This window comes from Macrotis lagotis, chromosome 8 (genome assembly GCF_037893015.1).
Source record: "Macrotis lagotis isolate mMagLag1 chromosome 8, bilby.v1.9.chrom.fasta, whole genome shotgun sequence".
NCBI classification, from domain to species: domain Eukaryota; kingdom Metazoa; phylum Chordata; class Mammalia; order Peramelemorphia; family Peramelidae; genus Macrotis; species Macrotis lagotis.
This window is the reverse complement of record NC_133665.1, coordinates 14,938,967-14,957,740: the sequence shown is the minus strand read 5'-3', so window position 1 is coordinate 14,957,740 and position 18,774 is coordinate 14,938,967. Positions and strand designations below refer to the sequence as shown.

The 18,774-nt window shown below is 33.9% G+C and overlaps 1 protein-coding gene across 1 annotated transcript in view; it reads right to left on the bottom strand.

Moving 5' to 3' along the window:
- The window catches only part of PARN (poly(A)-specific ribonuclease), a 200,475-nt gene that overhangs the window by 146,606 nt on the left and 35,095 nt on the right, over positions 1 to 18,774 (bottom strand). Inside the window, exons 14-18 of the mRNA XM_074196422.1 lie at positions 17,453 to 17,496; positions 10,479 to 10,521; positions 10,022 to 10,097; positions 7,636 to 7,746; positions 7,306 to 7,375 (exon numbers count right to left, since the gene is read on the bottom strand). Coding sequence (XP_074052523.1) covers positions 7,306 to 7,375; positions 7,636 to 7,746; positions 10,022 to 10,097; positions 10,479 to 10,521; positions 17,453 to 17,496 — 344 coding nt within the window. The remainder of the gene's footprint in view (positions 1 to 7,305; positions 7,376 to 7,635; positions 7,747 to 10,021; positions 10,098 to 10,478; positions 10,522 to 17,452; positions 17,497 to 18,774) is intronic.

Below are 18,774 nucleotides of genomic sequence, written 5' to 3'. Positions count from 1 at the left end.
ATCAGCAATGGCAACAGTGGAAAAATATGGAATTAACTTTTGTGATGGACTTACCATAAAGAATTTGATTCACCCGCGACAGAGTTGGTGTTGGAACAAAGACTGAAGCACATTTTTTATTATTATTATTTTGGGGGGGTGCAAGGCAAATGGGGCTGGGTGGCCTGACTGGGGCCGCATAGCAGGGTGATCATTGGGTGTCTGAGGCCGGATTTGGACCTGGGTGCTCCTGGCTCAAGGGCCAATGCTCTGACTGCCACCCAGCTACCCCTACTATTATTACTATTTTATTTTGGGTCTTTTTTTTACTTTTTTTGGTTTTTGCAGGACAGTGGGGTTGGGGTGGCTTGCATGTTACACGGCTGGGTGATCGTTGGGTGTATGGGGCCAGATATGGGCTCAGGTGCTCCTGGCTCCAGGGCTGGGGCTCCATCCATTGCGCCACTTGGTCATACTTACAATTATTTCTGTTATTTTTTTTTAATTTTAATTTTTTTCTCTCCCCTTTACTTTATCGCTCAAATGAGTATATTTTTTGGGGGGAGTATTCTGTTTACTCTTAAACAAGAATATTTTATTAATGTATAAAAAAACATTATTTGTACAAAAAGAGAATAAATAAATACTAAAGTATTTATTCATTTATTTATTATGTGTATTTATGAATACTACTACTACTACTACTACTACTACTACTACTACTACTAGTACTGCTACTACTACTACTACTACTATTATGTTATAGGCTCTGTAAGCAGGCATTGGGGATGCAATAACAAAAATTAAATAGGTTCTGCCCTCAAAGGAGCTTAATTTTCTAAGGAAAGGGAATATGTCCACATATACATAAATGCAAAATAAATACACAGTAAATTGCAGAGGGGAGGTATTAGCAGCATGAGGAAAGGCCTCATATAAGAAGTGGTGTTTAAACTGAACTTGCAAGAATGATTTTAAAGTATACTACATTAGACTAGCTTAAATAAGCATTTCTCAAATTGTGATATTCTTCTTAATAAATATTAAACCACTTCTGTTGAGAGAAGGGGCAGAGAAGGGAAGGAGGGAGAAAACTTCAAAAAATGACTGGTTAAAAACTACCATTTTATGTAGTCGGAAAAACAAAAAAATAAAATATTTATAATGAGAAAAAAATATTACTAGAGATGAGAGCAGAGTTAAATAAATGATGAAAATATACAAAAATAACATAACAGTTACTGCATCTGAAAGTTTCAGGTATAAAGAGAAATGTAATTTTCTTCATTTTGCTTTAAAAGTTCTATAACCATCTCTTTATTGTAGGAGTATCACACATCAACACAGTCTCCTGAACCGTTTAATTTACAATCTGTATATACCAGTGTTCTATAATCAACTTAGTTTGACCAATGTTAGTCAAAGCAATAATGTACAGCTCAAATATGAGATGGAGGGATGCATATAGAGAGCTAAAATAGAGCCATAAAGTTAACCCTAAGTAGATTTTTATTTTATATCAACGGCAAGAGTTAATTACGAAGTCACATTCAAAGGGTATCTACTGAATACAAAGTAGAGATTATATAGGGAGATAGAAGGCCTTTAGTACAAGGTAACAAAGACACTCATTATATGAAAATGAAAAAGTCTTCTTGGTGGTAGCATTCCTAGATTCTATCTCAGAGATATCTATACCACAAAGTATATTTGGCAACTTATACAATGCAATTTGCTTAAATATACATTTGATAATTTTTCACTGAATGAAAGCCATATTTATGAATTAGGCAGGATGCATGATACATTATAGTTTCAGCTAAGTGCATACTTTAAAAAAGTTCTTACATTTTAGAATTATATCTAAAGCTATGAAGACAGGAAAACAGGATATGATGATACTAAAACAATTAAATTTTAAGTGTTTATGAATCATTGTCTAATTTAAAATGACATGGGGGGCAGCTAGGTGGCATAATGGATAAAGCTCCAGCCTTGGAGTCAGGAGTACCTGGGTTCAAATCCGGTCTCAGACACTTAAAATTGCCTAGCTGTATGGTCTTGGGCAAGCCACTTAACCCCATTTGCCTTGCAAAAACCTAAAAAAAAAAAAAAAATTGACATGGGCCATGCTTAGCTTTAAAGGCATACCTAGGTATTTGTCTGGGCAAGGTATAATCATAGCAGGGAAATAAATATTGAGCCAAAATTGGTGGTTCTGCCCTTTAATCCTTCCTTTATTTACTCCATCTCCTTCTTGATGTTGGGAAAACAAAGGAATAAAAAGGTCGAGGAAGAATTCTTCTGGCTCTTAGTTCTGCTTTTTCACAAATTATAAAGGGAATAGGGAAAAGATACTTGGCTTCCTTAAAAACCAGGACTAAGCCATCAAAACAAAGAGACTTTGGACAAGTCATATTATCACTTCTGTGCATGGATGATGGCTGTCATCTCTTTTCTCACCATACATAGTGTCATGTTTTCACATCAATGAAGTCTATGAAAAAGATGCCAAATAGTCAACTCTCAATGTCTTTGCTGGTTTATAATTACTAATACGGAAATTGCTTTTTAAAAGGAATAGTGCTTTGACTATAAAAGTTTCAATACTAACTTAATACCTGAAAAATCCCCATGATCTATTCTTTATTTACTAATGAAAAGCATTATTATATAATCTTTCAAAAAATATTTTTATAAGTTTATTTCTCTAATGTTAACCTATTTCTAATCCAGATCTAATCCTCATTAAAATTAGCATGCAAAATTAGCTTTAAGGAGGTTTCCCAATCAGAGAGAGATTTACAGTTAAATAATAGCAAGCATAGCTCTCCACCTGAAGTATGTATATTCATTAATTCTATGAATAAATTCTATTAATACTTCACATTTCTAGAGAGCTTTGAGGTGTATAAAATGCTTACCTCACAATAACACTATGACACAGACAATGCAAGTATTATTATCTCTATTTTATCTCAAGACTGATATTAAGAGAGGTTATATGATTCCTAAGGTCCTATGCTATTAAATGTCAAAGCTAGGAGATTAACCCAAGTTCTCACTCCAATTCCAGTGCTCTCTCAACTATGTTTCAAGCCTGTTTAGTAGTCTACCAATTCTCACTAGCACATACTAATATAGAATAAGTAACCACAAATTTCTGTGGGTGCTAATGATGTGAATGCAAAGGTGGACAAAAAGAAACAAGTCCCTCATTTCAGAGAATAGGATTCAGGTACCAAAAAAAATTTTCCTCCTATATTCGAAATTAATATATGAAATAACTCTCTAAAACTTCCTGAATTGCATTAATCTTAAAAATAACACTTTGAAAAATGTGTTCGAGATCACAGCAATCTTAGATTCCTCCATTTGATTCAAATCAATTTAAGTAGTAAGAGAATGCCTGATATTTTATAATTTCATATTTCAGATATTGAATGGGGAGAAAATCTATCATGTATGATGTAAAATCATTTTCTCAGTTTCATTAAAAATAATCTTTAACCTATTAATACCCTGTTTAAGCTTTTTTGTCTGAACTCTGGGCTTCTTAGTCCTCTGAATTACTAATGATCCAAAGCCCCCAAACCATGAATAGAAAATAAAGCAACCTTATCTCCAGCAGCACAACTGTAGCAACAATAATACAACATAAAACTACATGAGGTAAATTCAGACTTTTTTTAATTATAAATACAAAAGTCAGTTCAGACTCTATAAAAAGTATAGTTTCACTCACAGATTTCTGGCTTATTACAACTAGACAAGATCCTTATTCCTTCATTTCAAAGTTTAGAAAATGGTGATGTGCCTTGTTCCAAAGTCCTGCTAAACTATATTGAGTTGGGACCCAAATCCCAGTCCCCTGACTCTATGCCGAGCACTCTGGACATTCTGCCTCCATTGATTTTTAAAGAACCACAGCAACAAAGAAAGACAATCTTTTCAAAAATAAGCAGATAAAGGCTGCCTAATTCATTGAGCAAAATTCTAAGTGTCCCAAAGAAATTCCTATTGAAAAAAAAATTATTCTTCCTAAAAATGAGACAAGAATGTGATTTTGTACTCTTTGTGGTATAATAAAATGTGAAAGCAAAGAATATTTTTAGCCTATTCCAAACCAGAAGTATCTTTCCAAAGGATCTGCTTTAAACCTATTTTTCCTATATATTGACGAAAACTGACCAACACTATAAAAGAAGGTAAATCTTTTCCATACTTACAAAAACTTCCAAGATAAACAAGAGGAAATGTTATTTTTTTTTTAGGTTTTTACAAGGCAAACGGGGTTAAGTGGCTTGCCCAAGGCCACACAGCTAGGTAATTATTAAGTCTCTGACACCAGATTTGAACCCAGGTACTCCTGACTCCAGGGCCAGTGCTTTATCCACTGTGTCACCTAGCTGGCCCTAGAGGAAATGTTATTAAAAATACTACCAGTAGTAGTGAATTGAATCTTACTTTAGTAATTAACATATAACACTCTCCCAGTAATTTTACTGTGTCCTCAAAAAGTCAAAATAACCAAGGACTTCATGGGGAAGATGCTTGGGACAAAAAGCAAAATGGTGCAATCTTTCTAGAAATGTGACAGTTAATTGCTTCTCAGCCTTTTGGCTAAGATCAAGTGTAGAAATGTGACAGTTAAAAAGTCCTTCTAATAATCCATACTCAGTCTTCATATACTGCCTTAACTCCAGCTATCTAAAATTTCCAGAAAAATCTGACTCTACAAGGCTTTATTAAAAGGGGTCACTGATAGGGATGAATGAGAATACTAATTTGAGATAATGAAAAATTAGGTAGGTTTGAGGTTTTGTGTTTTGTTTGGGTGAAATTAAGATGGGTAACAATGAAGGAAGTCATGTTTATTTACTTAAGTGTCCAGTCCAAGAAGAACAAAATAGCATTTATGTACTTATGCTATATGCTGGCCAGTCAAATAGTATAAAAAAATGTTTAATAAAGTTCATGTTTATTAATAATTGATAGAAATGTGTATATCCTAAGAATTTATTCATATCAATAAAAATTTATATATCTATAAAATAACAAAAACTAAAGATTGGAATGAAGAGTTTGCAATGATTGCTGAGTATTTTCCTTGAATAGACTGTTTAATGAATGGTAGTATCAAGATGCTAGGGACAGAAATTGCACCTGTATTTAAGAAGAAATGTTACATCAATTTGGATGAAGTGAATAAAAACATAAAACAAAATACACCAAATATCATCATTTCTCACTTTCTAAACAAATTAAGAACAGTTGATTTGTACTTAATTATCTTATCCTAGTGTATTATTACAAAAATAGTTTACTTTTCATTTTACATACTGGTTGACTTTCAATTGTCTCAGAGAAAAAGACATTCTTAATACACGGAAAAAACAATAAGAAATTAAACTAGCTAAGCAAGGCTTCATAGAGAAATTTCAGAGATGGCTTCCCCAATCCAACCTGCTCAAACAATCACTTTTTGTATCCATCTACACTGAGCAAAATACTCACCAAGTTAACTATTAATTACAATAAAACAGTGTGCATATAGTTTGTTTCTTTTGACTATATCTGCCATGACATTAAATCAACTTAAATACATTACAAATTGTTGATCTAACTTAGAATTAAGCTTTCCTCTTTTGATGGATTTGTCTATATGACTGACATGGAAATAAATATAGCATGTAAAGCAGATGTTATATATTAATCACATTCACAGATATTTACTGCAAAAGAGAGATACTGTTTTAAAAACTAATAAAAGCTACTTTTCTCCTGAGAACTATTGTAAAATAAAAGTTAATTAAAGTAGAATTATAGGCTGGCTGGCATTAAAGCTTAAGAAATTAATAGTTCTTTTTAGAGAATATGCTAAGAGTTGTCCTGCCTGTCAAACTCAGCTATGTTTTTAAAGCATAGTATGGTAATTGCTCTAGTACATAAAAAAATGAAATAACAAAACAACAATCCCACTCTTTTAGAAAATCTATTCTTCCCCCCTTTGCTATATAAATTCAGAATCTAGAATAACTGTCTATTTTTCATTATCTATGAAAAAGTGAGTTTTAGACAATGAAAATGTTTAGCCTTTGTAGGGTATTTATGTGAAGGTCTTAACTATAAATTACTCTTATCTAACTATATGTAACATGCCACACTTAATATATTGAAAATGATGCCAAGGTCAGAAAGGTTTTTTTTATTCTTCCTAGTAGTAGTGATGATTTTTTAATGTTTAAGTCTCACTTGTTCAATAGTCCACTCAGGGCACATTTGTAAGACAATCATAAGTATGTCTATAACCATGATATAAATCAAACCTAAGTGTCTCATTCAAGGACCAAACTGTAATCTTAATCTCATTTGTGATAAATTCTAACCAAATGGGCTAGTATACAGTACTCAAAAGTAATAAAATCACAAATCTTTGAAAACATTCCAGAACTCCAGTCTTTTCCAGAACTCAATGACTTTCTTCCAATTAGAACAAATCAGTAGGATTTTACTATTAAAGTATTTTAAAAATCATAGAAGAGAGTCCACAAGATTTTTCTACATATTCTCTGAAATAAAGCTGAAATATAAAAATCTTCTGAAAATCAACATGTCAATATTAATTTTTTATCTAATGAATTTTGGGATTAAGTAGAACTGCAAAATAGATATACCTCAAATGAAAATAATCAAGTTAAATATATAAACTTTACTATGTTTTTATCTGTAAGAATACCATTGGGGGCGGCTAGGTGGCACAGAGGATAGAGCACCGGCCTTGGAGTCAGGAATACCTGGGTTCAAATCCAACCTCAGACACTTAATAAATACCTAGCTGTGTGGCCTTGGGCAAGCCACTTAACCCCATTGCCTTGAAAAATCTAAAAAAAGAAAAAAAAATGAATACCATTGTATTTTGGAAGTATATTTTATTTTTATCCATTATTTAATAAATATAGTAGCAAAGTTTAAAATGATCAAGGTTATCATTTTTAAAAATAACCTGACTGGGGCAGCTAGGTGATGCGGTAGATAGAGCACCAACCCTGGAGTCAGGAGGACCTGAGCTCAAATACGACCTCAGACACTTAATAATTACCTAGCTATGTGACCTTGGGCAGGTCACTTAACTCCACTGCCTTGAAAAAAAATTTTTAATTTAAAAAATATGCTAAAAAATAACTTGACTGCCATAGATAAGCATTTATACAAAAACTAAATTCCCCTTAAAAATATCCCAGATCAGCAGATCACTCCCTTTCCAGTGATGCTAACCCCATTCTTATTTATGACAGATAATTTCTGCACCCATGAATTACTTACTTGTTAAAAAAGGGTTCAATGAGTTTGGATCTGGCAGACACGTGAATTTTTGGAGGACTGAGAAAAGAACCTAATTAAAAAAAGAGGCAGGATATTATAAATGATTATCTATGTGAGGAATGAAAATTCAAGTAAAATAATTTATAAATTAACAAACAAAAATCTTCAGGGGAGGGAAAATTACTCAATTCTCTGCTCAGAATTTCTCCCACATAGCTTCCCTTTCTACTTTTAATTTCCACTTCAAAAACCCTCCACCTCCAAATGAGTGAGTTGGATAGGCCAGCCCCCCCCCAATTATTTGAATTCATGATACAGATATGTATATACCTAGGAAATTTGCCATGGAGATGAAACACAGTCCTGTAATGTAAGCATCATAGCCTGCCTCATGGAGCTGTTCAGATGCAGTATCATAACTTGGAAACCCTTCTGCACTTTCTAAAAGGAAAGGGGAAAAAAAAGGTTTTCCTAAGGGTATCATACATATAAAGATGTCTCTGTACAATGAACTCATGTTATTAATCTTCAGAGAAATATCCTATGTAACCATAAAACCATAATTTCTTATTATTTCAGCAGTATAAATATTTCCTATTTCTCCCACAGTCAAGACTTACTTTGTTTATTGGTCAATACCTAAAACTTGCTTCCCCCAAACTAGGAACCAAATTTCCAAAGCTGCCAACCACTAAGCAACTTAACATTCTATTTATGAAACCATTCCAAATTTATAAAAGGATTTCTTACTTTTGAGATTATAGTAACAAGAAGAACCCAATCTAAAACACTAAATTTGCTGAAAAAGTCAAAAACTAATCAATGGCTCAGGTGCAGAACAGAATTTCTGTACTATATCTTCAAGTTTAAGCAACAAGATGTAAAAGCATAATTAAATCCAAAAATATACAAATATATTATCTATACTAAGGGTCTATATCAGGGCTGTCCAATCTTACTTAAAAGTTTTTATTGAAACAATAGACAATATATTCTGATTTGTCATTTTAGTGAGAGCTCTACAGTACTAGACTTAGTTTACTAAAGCCCATGGGGTCACATTTTGGACAGCCCTGATCTATATTATGAAACTATCTTACAGAGAAGGCCACTCAAAGACTTTTTACTATGTTATTATATTTAATTATCTGGTGTTAAGAGATGTGGGGAAGTAGGAGGAGTAATTAATCCACTCTAGATAAAGTTTACTTGAGACAGCCCTGCCTAATACTGAATTTTATTCCAAATTGAAAAGTGGCACAGCAAAATTCCATATGCAAACATAAAATAACATATAAAAATAAATATAACAGAGTTTGAAAAATTAATACAACATTCCTCTGATCATTTAAAATAAAAGCCAGGAAAGCAGCAGTAAATTTTACAACTAAGTCATGAATGTAACTGCCAATATAAACAAATGACATATACAGTTTGGAAAAGAGATAAAGGAACTGAGCACAGAATATAGATCAAATGAGCAAGACTAACTGTTTCCCCAACCTGGAAGCATTCCTCCTTATGTTCAATTTTCCCAGTTCTACTGTGATTATTTTTCCTGATGCTACTCCCATACCAGGTTAAAAAGAGGGTATGAGGATTTCCAATCATCCTAATCTAGAGGTACTGTTCTTAAACCTGCCAAGGGCACAAAAAATTAGTTTTGCTCCTAGGTCTGTATCCCAAAGAAATAATAACAACAACAACAACAACAACAATAATAATAGAACAAGAACGAGAATCCACATTTACAAAATTATCTATAGCAACTCTCTTTGCGGTGGCAAATAATTGCAAATTTAAGAGGATGATCATCAATTGAAGAATGGCTGAACAAATGGTGTTTTTTTTAATATAATGGAATACTATTATTCTATTACAAATGGCGAAAAAATAAAAAAATAAAGAAATTGTGAGAAGACAGATTTCAGTAAAATCTAGAAACACTTAAAATAAATAGATGTTAAGTGAAGTGAGCAGAATCAGGAAAACAATGTACAGAGCAACATTGTGTGAATGATCCACTATGATAGACTTAGCTTTTCTCAGAAATACACTAATCAAAGACAATTCTAAAAGGCTTATAACAGAAAATGTCATCCATATCCAGAATACTATTTTAATCTTTTTTTTCTTTGTGGTTTTCCCTTTTGTTCTGATTCTTCTTTCAGAACTTAACTAATATGGAGATATATTTGATATAACTGCACATGTATATAGTCCATATCAGATTGCTCTCTCTCCTTGGAGAGAGGAAAGGGGCAAGGAAGAAGAAAAATTTGAATCTCAAAAGCTTACAAAAGATGAATAATCTTTGCATGTAACTGGAAAAAATAAAACAAAATAGCATCCAAAAAATGACTGTTGAAAACTAATTTTACATGCAATTGGAAAAAAATTAAGGAAAAATAAAAAAAATTATACTGTTGATACTTAACCATAAACAGTATCTCTTTAGATTGAAAGGATATACTCTGGAGGAAAAAAAATCCCTTTAATTTTTGAAAAAATACCACTAATGTCAAGTGATGATAGATAAGTTTTAATCTGTTCCTCAATGATCAAGCTATTCAAATGAAAAAACAGGACACAGACATAGTTAATCAGAAAAGCACTATAGTTGAGAAGTTCATGACATTTTCACTCATTAAAAAGTAAATCAATTATGTTTATTAATTTATAATAAAAAGACTTTTTTTTTGCTTTAAACTCTTACCAACTTTAGGAGGGTTGAATGGTGCCTCTTTTAATCGCTTTTCCAGTTCTGCAAGGGATGTGTTGTTAATAATATCCTGCAAAGAACAAGGAATTATTATGTATTGTATTGGATAACTATATTTGATGACAGGTAACTGCTGAATATGTTGAGTACCACCACCTTTTGTCCTTTAGTGACACTCACAGCTGTCAAAGTTTACTAAATATGCTAAGCAGGCAGGTTTTATATTTAGTATGTCAGATATAGCTATAATCAGAATAAGCCTTTTCTGGATGTTAGGTAATGGTTTGGCAAAACTGCCTTTGCCACAAAACTTAATCATTTCAATTATATGATAGGCACTTGAAAAATGTCAAATGGTTACAAAAATATCTCAGTTACAAAAGGTATCAAATTTTTTAAAAATAGGAAAATCATGAAAAATTGCCAATCATAATTCAAATTTGCAAATTACCTTAAAAGGTTGTGTGCTTGCCATCAGTTTAGTATCCAGTAACCTAAAATTTAAAAATGGTCAAAATATAAACATAATGTAATTGCATGCCAAAAATTAATGTACTACTTATGTGGATTCGATTCTCTCTAAGTCTTAAAAAAGGTTAGTTGCAAAATGCATTGGAGAAAGTACTTTCTCTAATCTTCAGATTGAAAGGTGTATTCAAGTTATGTGACTATAAATATGCTAGCAATCTTACTGTATTTTACTAATCAGTTCAAGGTGGCAATGCAAACAGAGATACTTGTTGGCAAAGCTCTACTTCTGGAGTGTTAGTTCTAGCAGTAAATTGACATTTTATTCCAGCAAAAATACAGAGAATACAATGATTCAATCTAAATCAATTTAATAAGAGTGCATTAGATGTTTATTATGTGTAAAGCACTACTGTAAAAGGATACAAAGAAAGTAAAAGAAAAAATTTCAATTACTGCCCTTTAAAAGCTTATGCTAGGGGTGGCTAGGTGGCGCAGTGGATAGAGGCACTAGCCTTGGAGTCAAGAGTACCTGATTTAAATCCAGCCTCAGACACTTAATAATTGCCTAGTTGTGTGGCCTTGAGCAAGTCACTTAACCCCATTGCCTTGCAAAAAAAAAGCTTATACTTAGAAGATGCAATATTTAAACAAATAAGCAAATACAAGATAATTTGCTGATGAGAAAAGACTTATACATAAGATCAGCAAAGGTGGCTCATGAAGGATCAGGAGTGGGGGTGAAAAAAACCTTTCTTAAAAACTTATAATGGGGGCCAGAGCCAAGATGGCAGCATGAAGGAAGCATTTCCCAGGATCTCTGACCCCCCAAACCCCCCACAAACAAAGGATGTCTCTAGTGAAAATTTAGCAGAGCCAAACCCACAGAAAGACTGAGTGATACATTTTCTTAGTCCAAAACAACTTAGAACTTCCATGGGAAAGGTGTGCTTCATGGGGGGGGGGGGGGGGGGATGTTGGAAAAAAGCTGGGCTGCAGTTCAGTGCAGTGCAGGCCAGCCCAGCCCAGAAATCACCTGCAACAGCTAGAAGGGGAGTGAGAGAACTCTGCTGCACCTAGGTGAGTGTGGAGTGAAGAGCACGGCTGCAAAATCTACAGCGAGAATCAGATGAAAGCAGCCTGCACCCCAGGAACGGTAAGGAACATCTGCAGAGATTTCTCTGCTCTCCATGGGGTAGAACTTTGCTGTTTGCCTACACTCACATATTGCAGTTTGGGATTCCATACTAAAAAACCAAGCTGGATCTCTCCTTATAGCCCCAAGGGCAGAGGGCAGTGCTGTGGTTATCTACACATCAAAATACAGGCTAGAGAGCATAAGACCTTGAAGGAATAAAGGTCCCAGTGAGATGTGCCCCCCACACACACCAAAAAACCCAAAGCCTTGGAAGTGCTGTAAATTAGTCTTGGGCTGAGGAAATGAGTAAACAACAGAAAAAGAAGAATCTGACCATAGAGAATTACTTTAGTCCCATGGAAGATCAAAACATACTCATATGATGACAAAAATCAAAGCTTCCGTATCCAAAACCTCCAAGAGAAATAGAAAATGGGCTCAGACTATGGATGAGCTCAAAAAAGATTTTAAAAAGCAATTAAGGGAGATGGAGGAAAAATTCAGAGGAGAAATGAGAGCAATACAGAAAAATCATGAAAATTAAATCAACAGCTTAATGAAAGAAATACAAAAAAAATACTGAAGAAAATATGTTAAAAACCAGTTTAGGCCTAATGGGAAAAAAAAAACAAAAGGCAAATGAGGAGAAGACTGCCTTAAAAAAGCAGAATTGGCCAGCTGGAAAAGAAGATAAAAAAAAGTTCTCTGAAGAAAATAACTCCTTCAAATGCAAAATGGAACTAAAGGAAGCTGATGACTTTGCAAAAAAAGCAGGAAGAAATAAAACTCTTCCAAAAAAGCCAAAAATTAGAAGAAAATGTGAAATTATCTCATTGGAAAAATAGCCGACCTTGAAAACAGATCCAGAAGAAATAATTTAAAAATTATTGGACTATCTGAAAGCCATGACCAAGGGAAGAGCCTAGATTTCATTTTTCAAGAAATAACACAGAAAAATTGCCTTGAGACCTAGAAGCTGAGGGTAAAATAGAAATCGAGAGAATTCACCAGTCACCCCCTGAAAGGGATCCCAAAAGAAAAACTTCCAGGAATATTATAGCCAAATTCAAAACTCCCACATCAAAAAGAAAATTCTAAAAGCTGCCAAAAACAAACAATTCAACTACTGAGGCTCTATATAGTCAAGATTACACAGGATCTAGCAGCATCTTCATTAAGGGCTCGTAGGGATTGGAATATGATATTCTGGAAGGCAAAAGATCTTGGTTTACAACTGAGAATCAACTACCCAGTAAAACTGAACATCCTCTTTCAGGGGAAAAGATGGACTTTCAATGAAACAGGGGACTTTCAAACTTTCCTATTGAAACAACCAGAGCTGAACAGAAAGTTTGATCTCCAAGTACAGGACTCTGGTGAACCATAGAGGGACTGGAAGAGAGGGACTAACTATGAGGAACTTGATGATGTTGAACTGTTTGTATTCCTGCACAGGAAGAAGATATTGATAACTCTTATGAACTTTCTCATTTATAAGAGCTGTTAGAAGGAGCATATATAAGACAGGACATAGGAAGGAGTGGAATATAACGGTATGATGTGGTAAAGGGATGGAGTCAATGGGTGATGGGGGAAAGTACTGGGAGGAAGGAAGAGGAGATGAAGAAGAAGCTGAGAGATTTCACATAAGAGTCAAGAAAAAGCTTTTTCAATGGAGTGGGGGGGGAGGCAAGGAGGAATGAGTGAGCCTTCATTCTCACTGGAAATGGCTCAGGGAGGAAATGGAATACACACTTAACAGGGTGAGGAAATCTGTCTTGCCCTGGAGAAGGATGGGAGGAAAGGGACAGGATGAGAGGGAATGGGGGGAGGGAAGGGGGTAATAGGTGATAGAAGAAAGGGAAGATCAAGGGAGAGAGTACTCAGATACAACACACTTTTGGACAGGGCCAGGATGAAAGGAGAGAGAGAATAGAATAAATGAAAGTGGGGAGAAAAAGAGTGGAGGTACAGCTAGTAATAGCAACTGAGGGAAAAATATTGAAGCAACTTCTCTAGTGGACTTATGATAAAGAAAGCAACTCACCCCAGAGACAGAGCCACTGAAATCTGAACACAGACTGAAATACATTTTTTCTTTCTCTCTCTCTCTATTCTTGAGGTTTCCCATCTTCTTGGGGGGGGGGTATGTTTATTCTTATGTTTATTCTTATAACATTCAATTTACATCAATGTATGACATGGAAACAATGTAGAGACTGTCAGCCTTCTGGGGGGAGGGGGAAAAACTGTAGAATTCAGAGCCTTGCAAAAAATGATGGGTATATATTACTATTGTATATAATTGGAAAACAAATAAAATGTTAAAATGTTAAAAAAAAAAAAAAACTTACAATGTGCCAGGCACTGTGCTAAATATTATCTCACAACAATTCTGTGGGGTAGGTATTGAACAGTGAATAAAGATAAGGCCTCCAAGGGGCGGCTAGGTGGCACAGTGGATAGAGCACTGGCCCTGGAGTCAGGGGTACCTGAGTTCAAATCCAGCCTCAGACACTTCAATTACCTAGCTGTGTGGCCTTGGGCAAGCCACTTAACCCCAATGCCTTGCAAAAACCTTAAAAAAACAAAAAGGCCTCCAAGCCAGAGCATGCAAGAGGGGACATTTTCCAAGTATGGAGTAAAGGCATGGAAGTAAGAAATTAAATGGGCAGGTCAAAGAGTTCATGACAAAACAATAGAGAGGATCTCAGAAAATAAAAGACTATGACTACAGAAACTGGAAAACTTAGGCACAAACAAAATCAAGATGGCTAACAGAAATAGATGCTGTGAAAAACCTTTGCGGCAAGCATTGCTAATAAAGTTCTCATTTGCAAGATATATAAAGAAATCACTGAAATGTAAATTATTGCAAGGTCATTCATTCCCCATTTAATAAATGCTCAAAAGCACTATATAGGCAGTTTACAAGTAAAGATACTCAAGCTATGAAGAGCATAAAAAATGCTTCAAAGTCATTAATAAGTAGAAAAATGGAAATTGACAAAGATTATCAAAAAAATTATAGGGAGGAGTTATGAGGAAAAAAGAGCACACAAACACACTTGTTGATAGAATTGTGATATGGTTCAACTACTTTGGAAATAACTGATATCATTCCCCAAAAGTCCCCTAATTATGAATACCCTTTGAATCAATGATATCTCTAAAATATCTTTAGACTCCAAAGAGATCACAGAAAAAGGAAAAGCACCTATATGTATTAAACTATTTATAACCACTCTTTTTGTAATAGCAAAGAACTGGAATCTAAGGAGTCACAATTAACTGGAGAACAGTTGACTATATTACAGTATATTAATTCAATGAAATAATACTTTGCTGTAAAATGATGAAAGCGATGAGTTCAAAAAGACTTGTGAAAATCTGTATGAACTGATGCAGAGTGAAGTGACTTTAATCTAAGGAATTTATTTTACATTAACTAGAAGTATTAATTTACAATTTATTTAATAACAAAACTGCACAGAGAAAACCTTTAAAGATTTGAAAACTTCAATCAAAGCAATGACTAACCATAATTCCCAAGGGTTAATGATGAATTATATCCTCTATCTCCTGACAGTGGGATGATGGATTCAAAATGCAAAATGAAATGCTTTCAGACATTGACAATGTCAAAATTTTGCTTTAAATTAATTATGCATATCTGTCAAAAAATTTTTTCTTTATTTCAAATTAAGGGAAAATTAGGAAGGAATGAAAACAAATGCATGTTAAATGAAAAACAAATAATTTTTTTTTTAAATGGCCAGTTCATGGGACAGCTAGGTGGCACAGTGGATAGAGCACCAGCCCTGGAGTGAGGAGTACTTGAGTTCAAACCTAGCTGTGTGGCCTTGGGCAAGCCACTTAACCCCATTGCCTTGCAAAAAAAAAAAAACCTAAAAAAAAATGGTCAGTTCACCTATCAGAAAGAGAAGGAAAAGGAAAAAATAATCAATGCTGGAGGGAATGTGAGAAAATTGGGATATTAATGCATTGATGGCAGAGTTGTAAACTAATCTAACCATTCTGGAGAGCAATTTAGAATTATGCCCAAAGGGCAATAAAAAGGAAAATAAAACATCCTTTAATCTAGCGATACTGCTGCTAGGTCTCTATCCCAAAAAGATCATAAAAAAGGGGAAAAGCCCCAAAATATTCTTGGGGACTTTTTTGTGGCAGCAAAGAATTGCAAATTGAATGGATAACTCAATGGGATACGGTTGAAAAAAAGCTGTGGTATATGATTGTAATGGAATACTATGATGCTAAAAGAAATGTTTAACAGGCAGATTTCAGGAAAAACCTGGAAAGACTTACATGAACTGATGCTAAGTGAAGTGAACAGAACCAGGACAACATTGTACAATGATTAATTATGATAGACTTAACTGTTCTCAGCAATAAAGTAATAAAGATAATTTTGAAAGACTTGTGATGGAAAATGTCAGTCATCTTCAAAAAAGACTATGGAGTCTGATTTCAGATCAAAGAATATTACTTTCACTATTTTAAATTTATTTTTTGTTTTTTTCTCATGGTTTTCCTTTTTGTTCTGATCCTTCTTTTCACAGCATGACTAATATGGAAATATGTGTAATAAAATTGTGTATGTATAACCAACCTCTATCAGAGTACTTGCTCTCTTGCTGGGGGGAGGTGAGAAGGGTGGGAGGGAGAAAATTTTATAAAAATGAATGTTGAAAACTATTTTGCATATAATTAGAAAAATAAATTAATAATAAAAAAGAAAGAACAATTAAAAAAAAGAAGAAATGCCTGTTAAGAGAAGATCAAGTAGGTCAGTTTGGCTTATAATATAGACGATATGAAAGGGAATAAAGTACTTAATATATTGAGAGGCAAGCTAGAGACAGATTGCAAAGGACTTTAAAATAGCAATCTAAGGGTTTATTTATTTTTTAATCTTCTTCAGATATTTTCAAGGACATAATAGTTTTAAACTACTATATAATTTCCACTATTAACTGTTACTACCCAACTCTGCAATTTGAATTTCTATATTCATGAAAAACATTAATCATTGTAGTGCTGTATGAATGAGAAATTTTTTTAAAAAATTAACTAGTGTAACATAAAAACTTACTATTTCCTGCCATAGATAATTTCAGCGTATGACATATAGGAGTAGCATACCTAGAGTAGGTTGGTTCCATTAAAGTTTCTCCCAGGCCTCAGACAGTGTCAGGGCTGAATTTCATCTCATAGAAAATAAATCTGAGTTCTGTATGGATAATGTTTAAACTGGTATTTCGAGAAGTAATAATCAATTTTAACTGATCCAAGGCACTAAAATTTGAAGGCAATGCATTTAAAAACTAAAATCACTTGCTCTTAGGTTTTGACTCTCTATAAAGCACTCTATAGAGACATTTCAAAATTTTTAAGGTTCAATAATCTTAGAAGAAACTGCCATCCCAACAAATGTCTTCAGTTCATTTCAGAATGCACAAGAAGAGAGGAAAAAAAAGACAAAATTCCCTCTTACACCCTGGATTCAGTACCAACACCTATGCTGTCTTATTTTAAGAATTCTTAAAATAGGATTCTTCCAAAAAATAATCACAAAGCTAAAATTTTGAAACCATCAATAAATAATCCAAAAGAGATAACAGTCTATCTATTATTCCAACTCACAGTCCTATGAAATTACAGTACGTATACACACACATACACACACACACACACACACACACCACACACACACACACACACAAACAAACACACACAATCTATCCAGAGCAAATACTTTTTCATGTGAGAGACAAAACAGTGAAAAGAAAGCTTACCTGGGGAAGACACATGTTGTTACCTCCTTAAATTCATTTAAGTCCTAAAATGCAAAATATCAACTCATTATATTCTATTTTCATAACCATAAACTATTATGTTCAATATGAAAAACCTAATATCAAGAAACAACATAGGTATAACAAACACCTTTGTCCATTTTGTAATATTTCCAAAAATTTTCCAAATGAACTGTAACACTTCAGAAAAGTACTTTAAAGTCAAGAACTTTAAAATCTATTTCTGTTTGCGATTTAATTTCCTAAGAGCCTTTGAATACTCAAAATTCAAACAATGTGCTTACAAAATAACAGTATCAAAGAAAAACTGAACTTATTAATTATACCACAAAAAATCCTGATGTTTCTGAAAGAATTCATAAGGTTAAATACTTCCAGCCAATCTGTTGTCAATGTCTTTTATTTTTACCTTTGCAATATATCTCAAATACTCCCCATTTTCTCCTCTAAGAGCACTTTCATTCTAGTGCCAGGTTCTCATCACCTCACGTGTGGTTTTTACAATAGTCTGTTATGGGTAAACCTCCTATTTTTCCCCACTCCAACTGACCCTCCACTCAACCACCAAAGTGATTTTCCCAAAGCAGAGATCTAAAGCTATCCCCTACTCAACAAAATCTAGTGGTTCCTTATTGCCTCCAAGAGCAAATGGTCTATTTGACATTCAAAGTTCTTCATAACCTAGATTCTTTCTATCTTACAAGCTTTCTGACACCTTACTTCCTGCCATGTACTTTTTGATCCAGTGATACTGGCATCTGGGCTGTCCTACCAACAGATACTCAGCCTTGGGTAGGAGTGTTTTCTCTGGCTATCCCCCATGCCTGGTATGGTCTGACTTCTCAACCTCTTCTCCTGACTTCCCTGGCTTCCTTTAAGTGTCAACTAAAATGCCATCTTTTACAAGGTTTTCCCAATCTCCTTTAATTCTGATGCTTTTCCTGTTATTTCCTATTTATCTTGTGTGTGTGTGTGTGTGTGTGTGTGTGTGTGTGTGTAACACACACACACACACACACACGTTCATTTGTGTGTTTTCTTCCCCTTTGGAGGGCAGAGAATATCTTACTTCTTTTTGCATCTCTGATACTTAGCAAAATGCCTGGCAGATAATAGGAATTTAATATATATTGATTTTGATCAGAAAGTCTAGAACTGAAATGAAACTGTTTTAACTCTGAACTAATTAGTGAGCATAATGACAATACTAGACTATTCCTCAGCTTTTGTAACCACACTGTTATTCAATATTGTTGTTTCCTAGAAACAAACAATATCTAAATATCTTTTCAAGCTTTAGA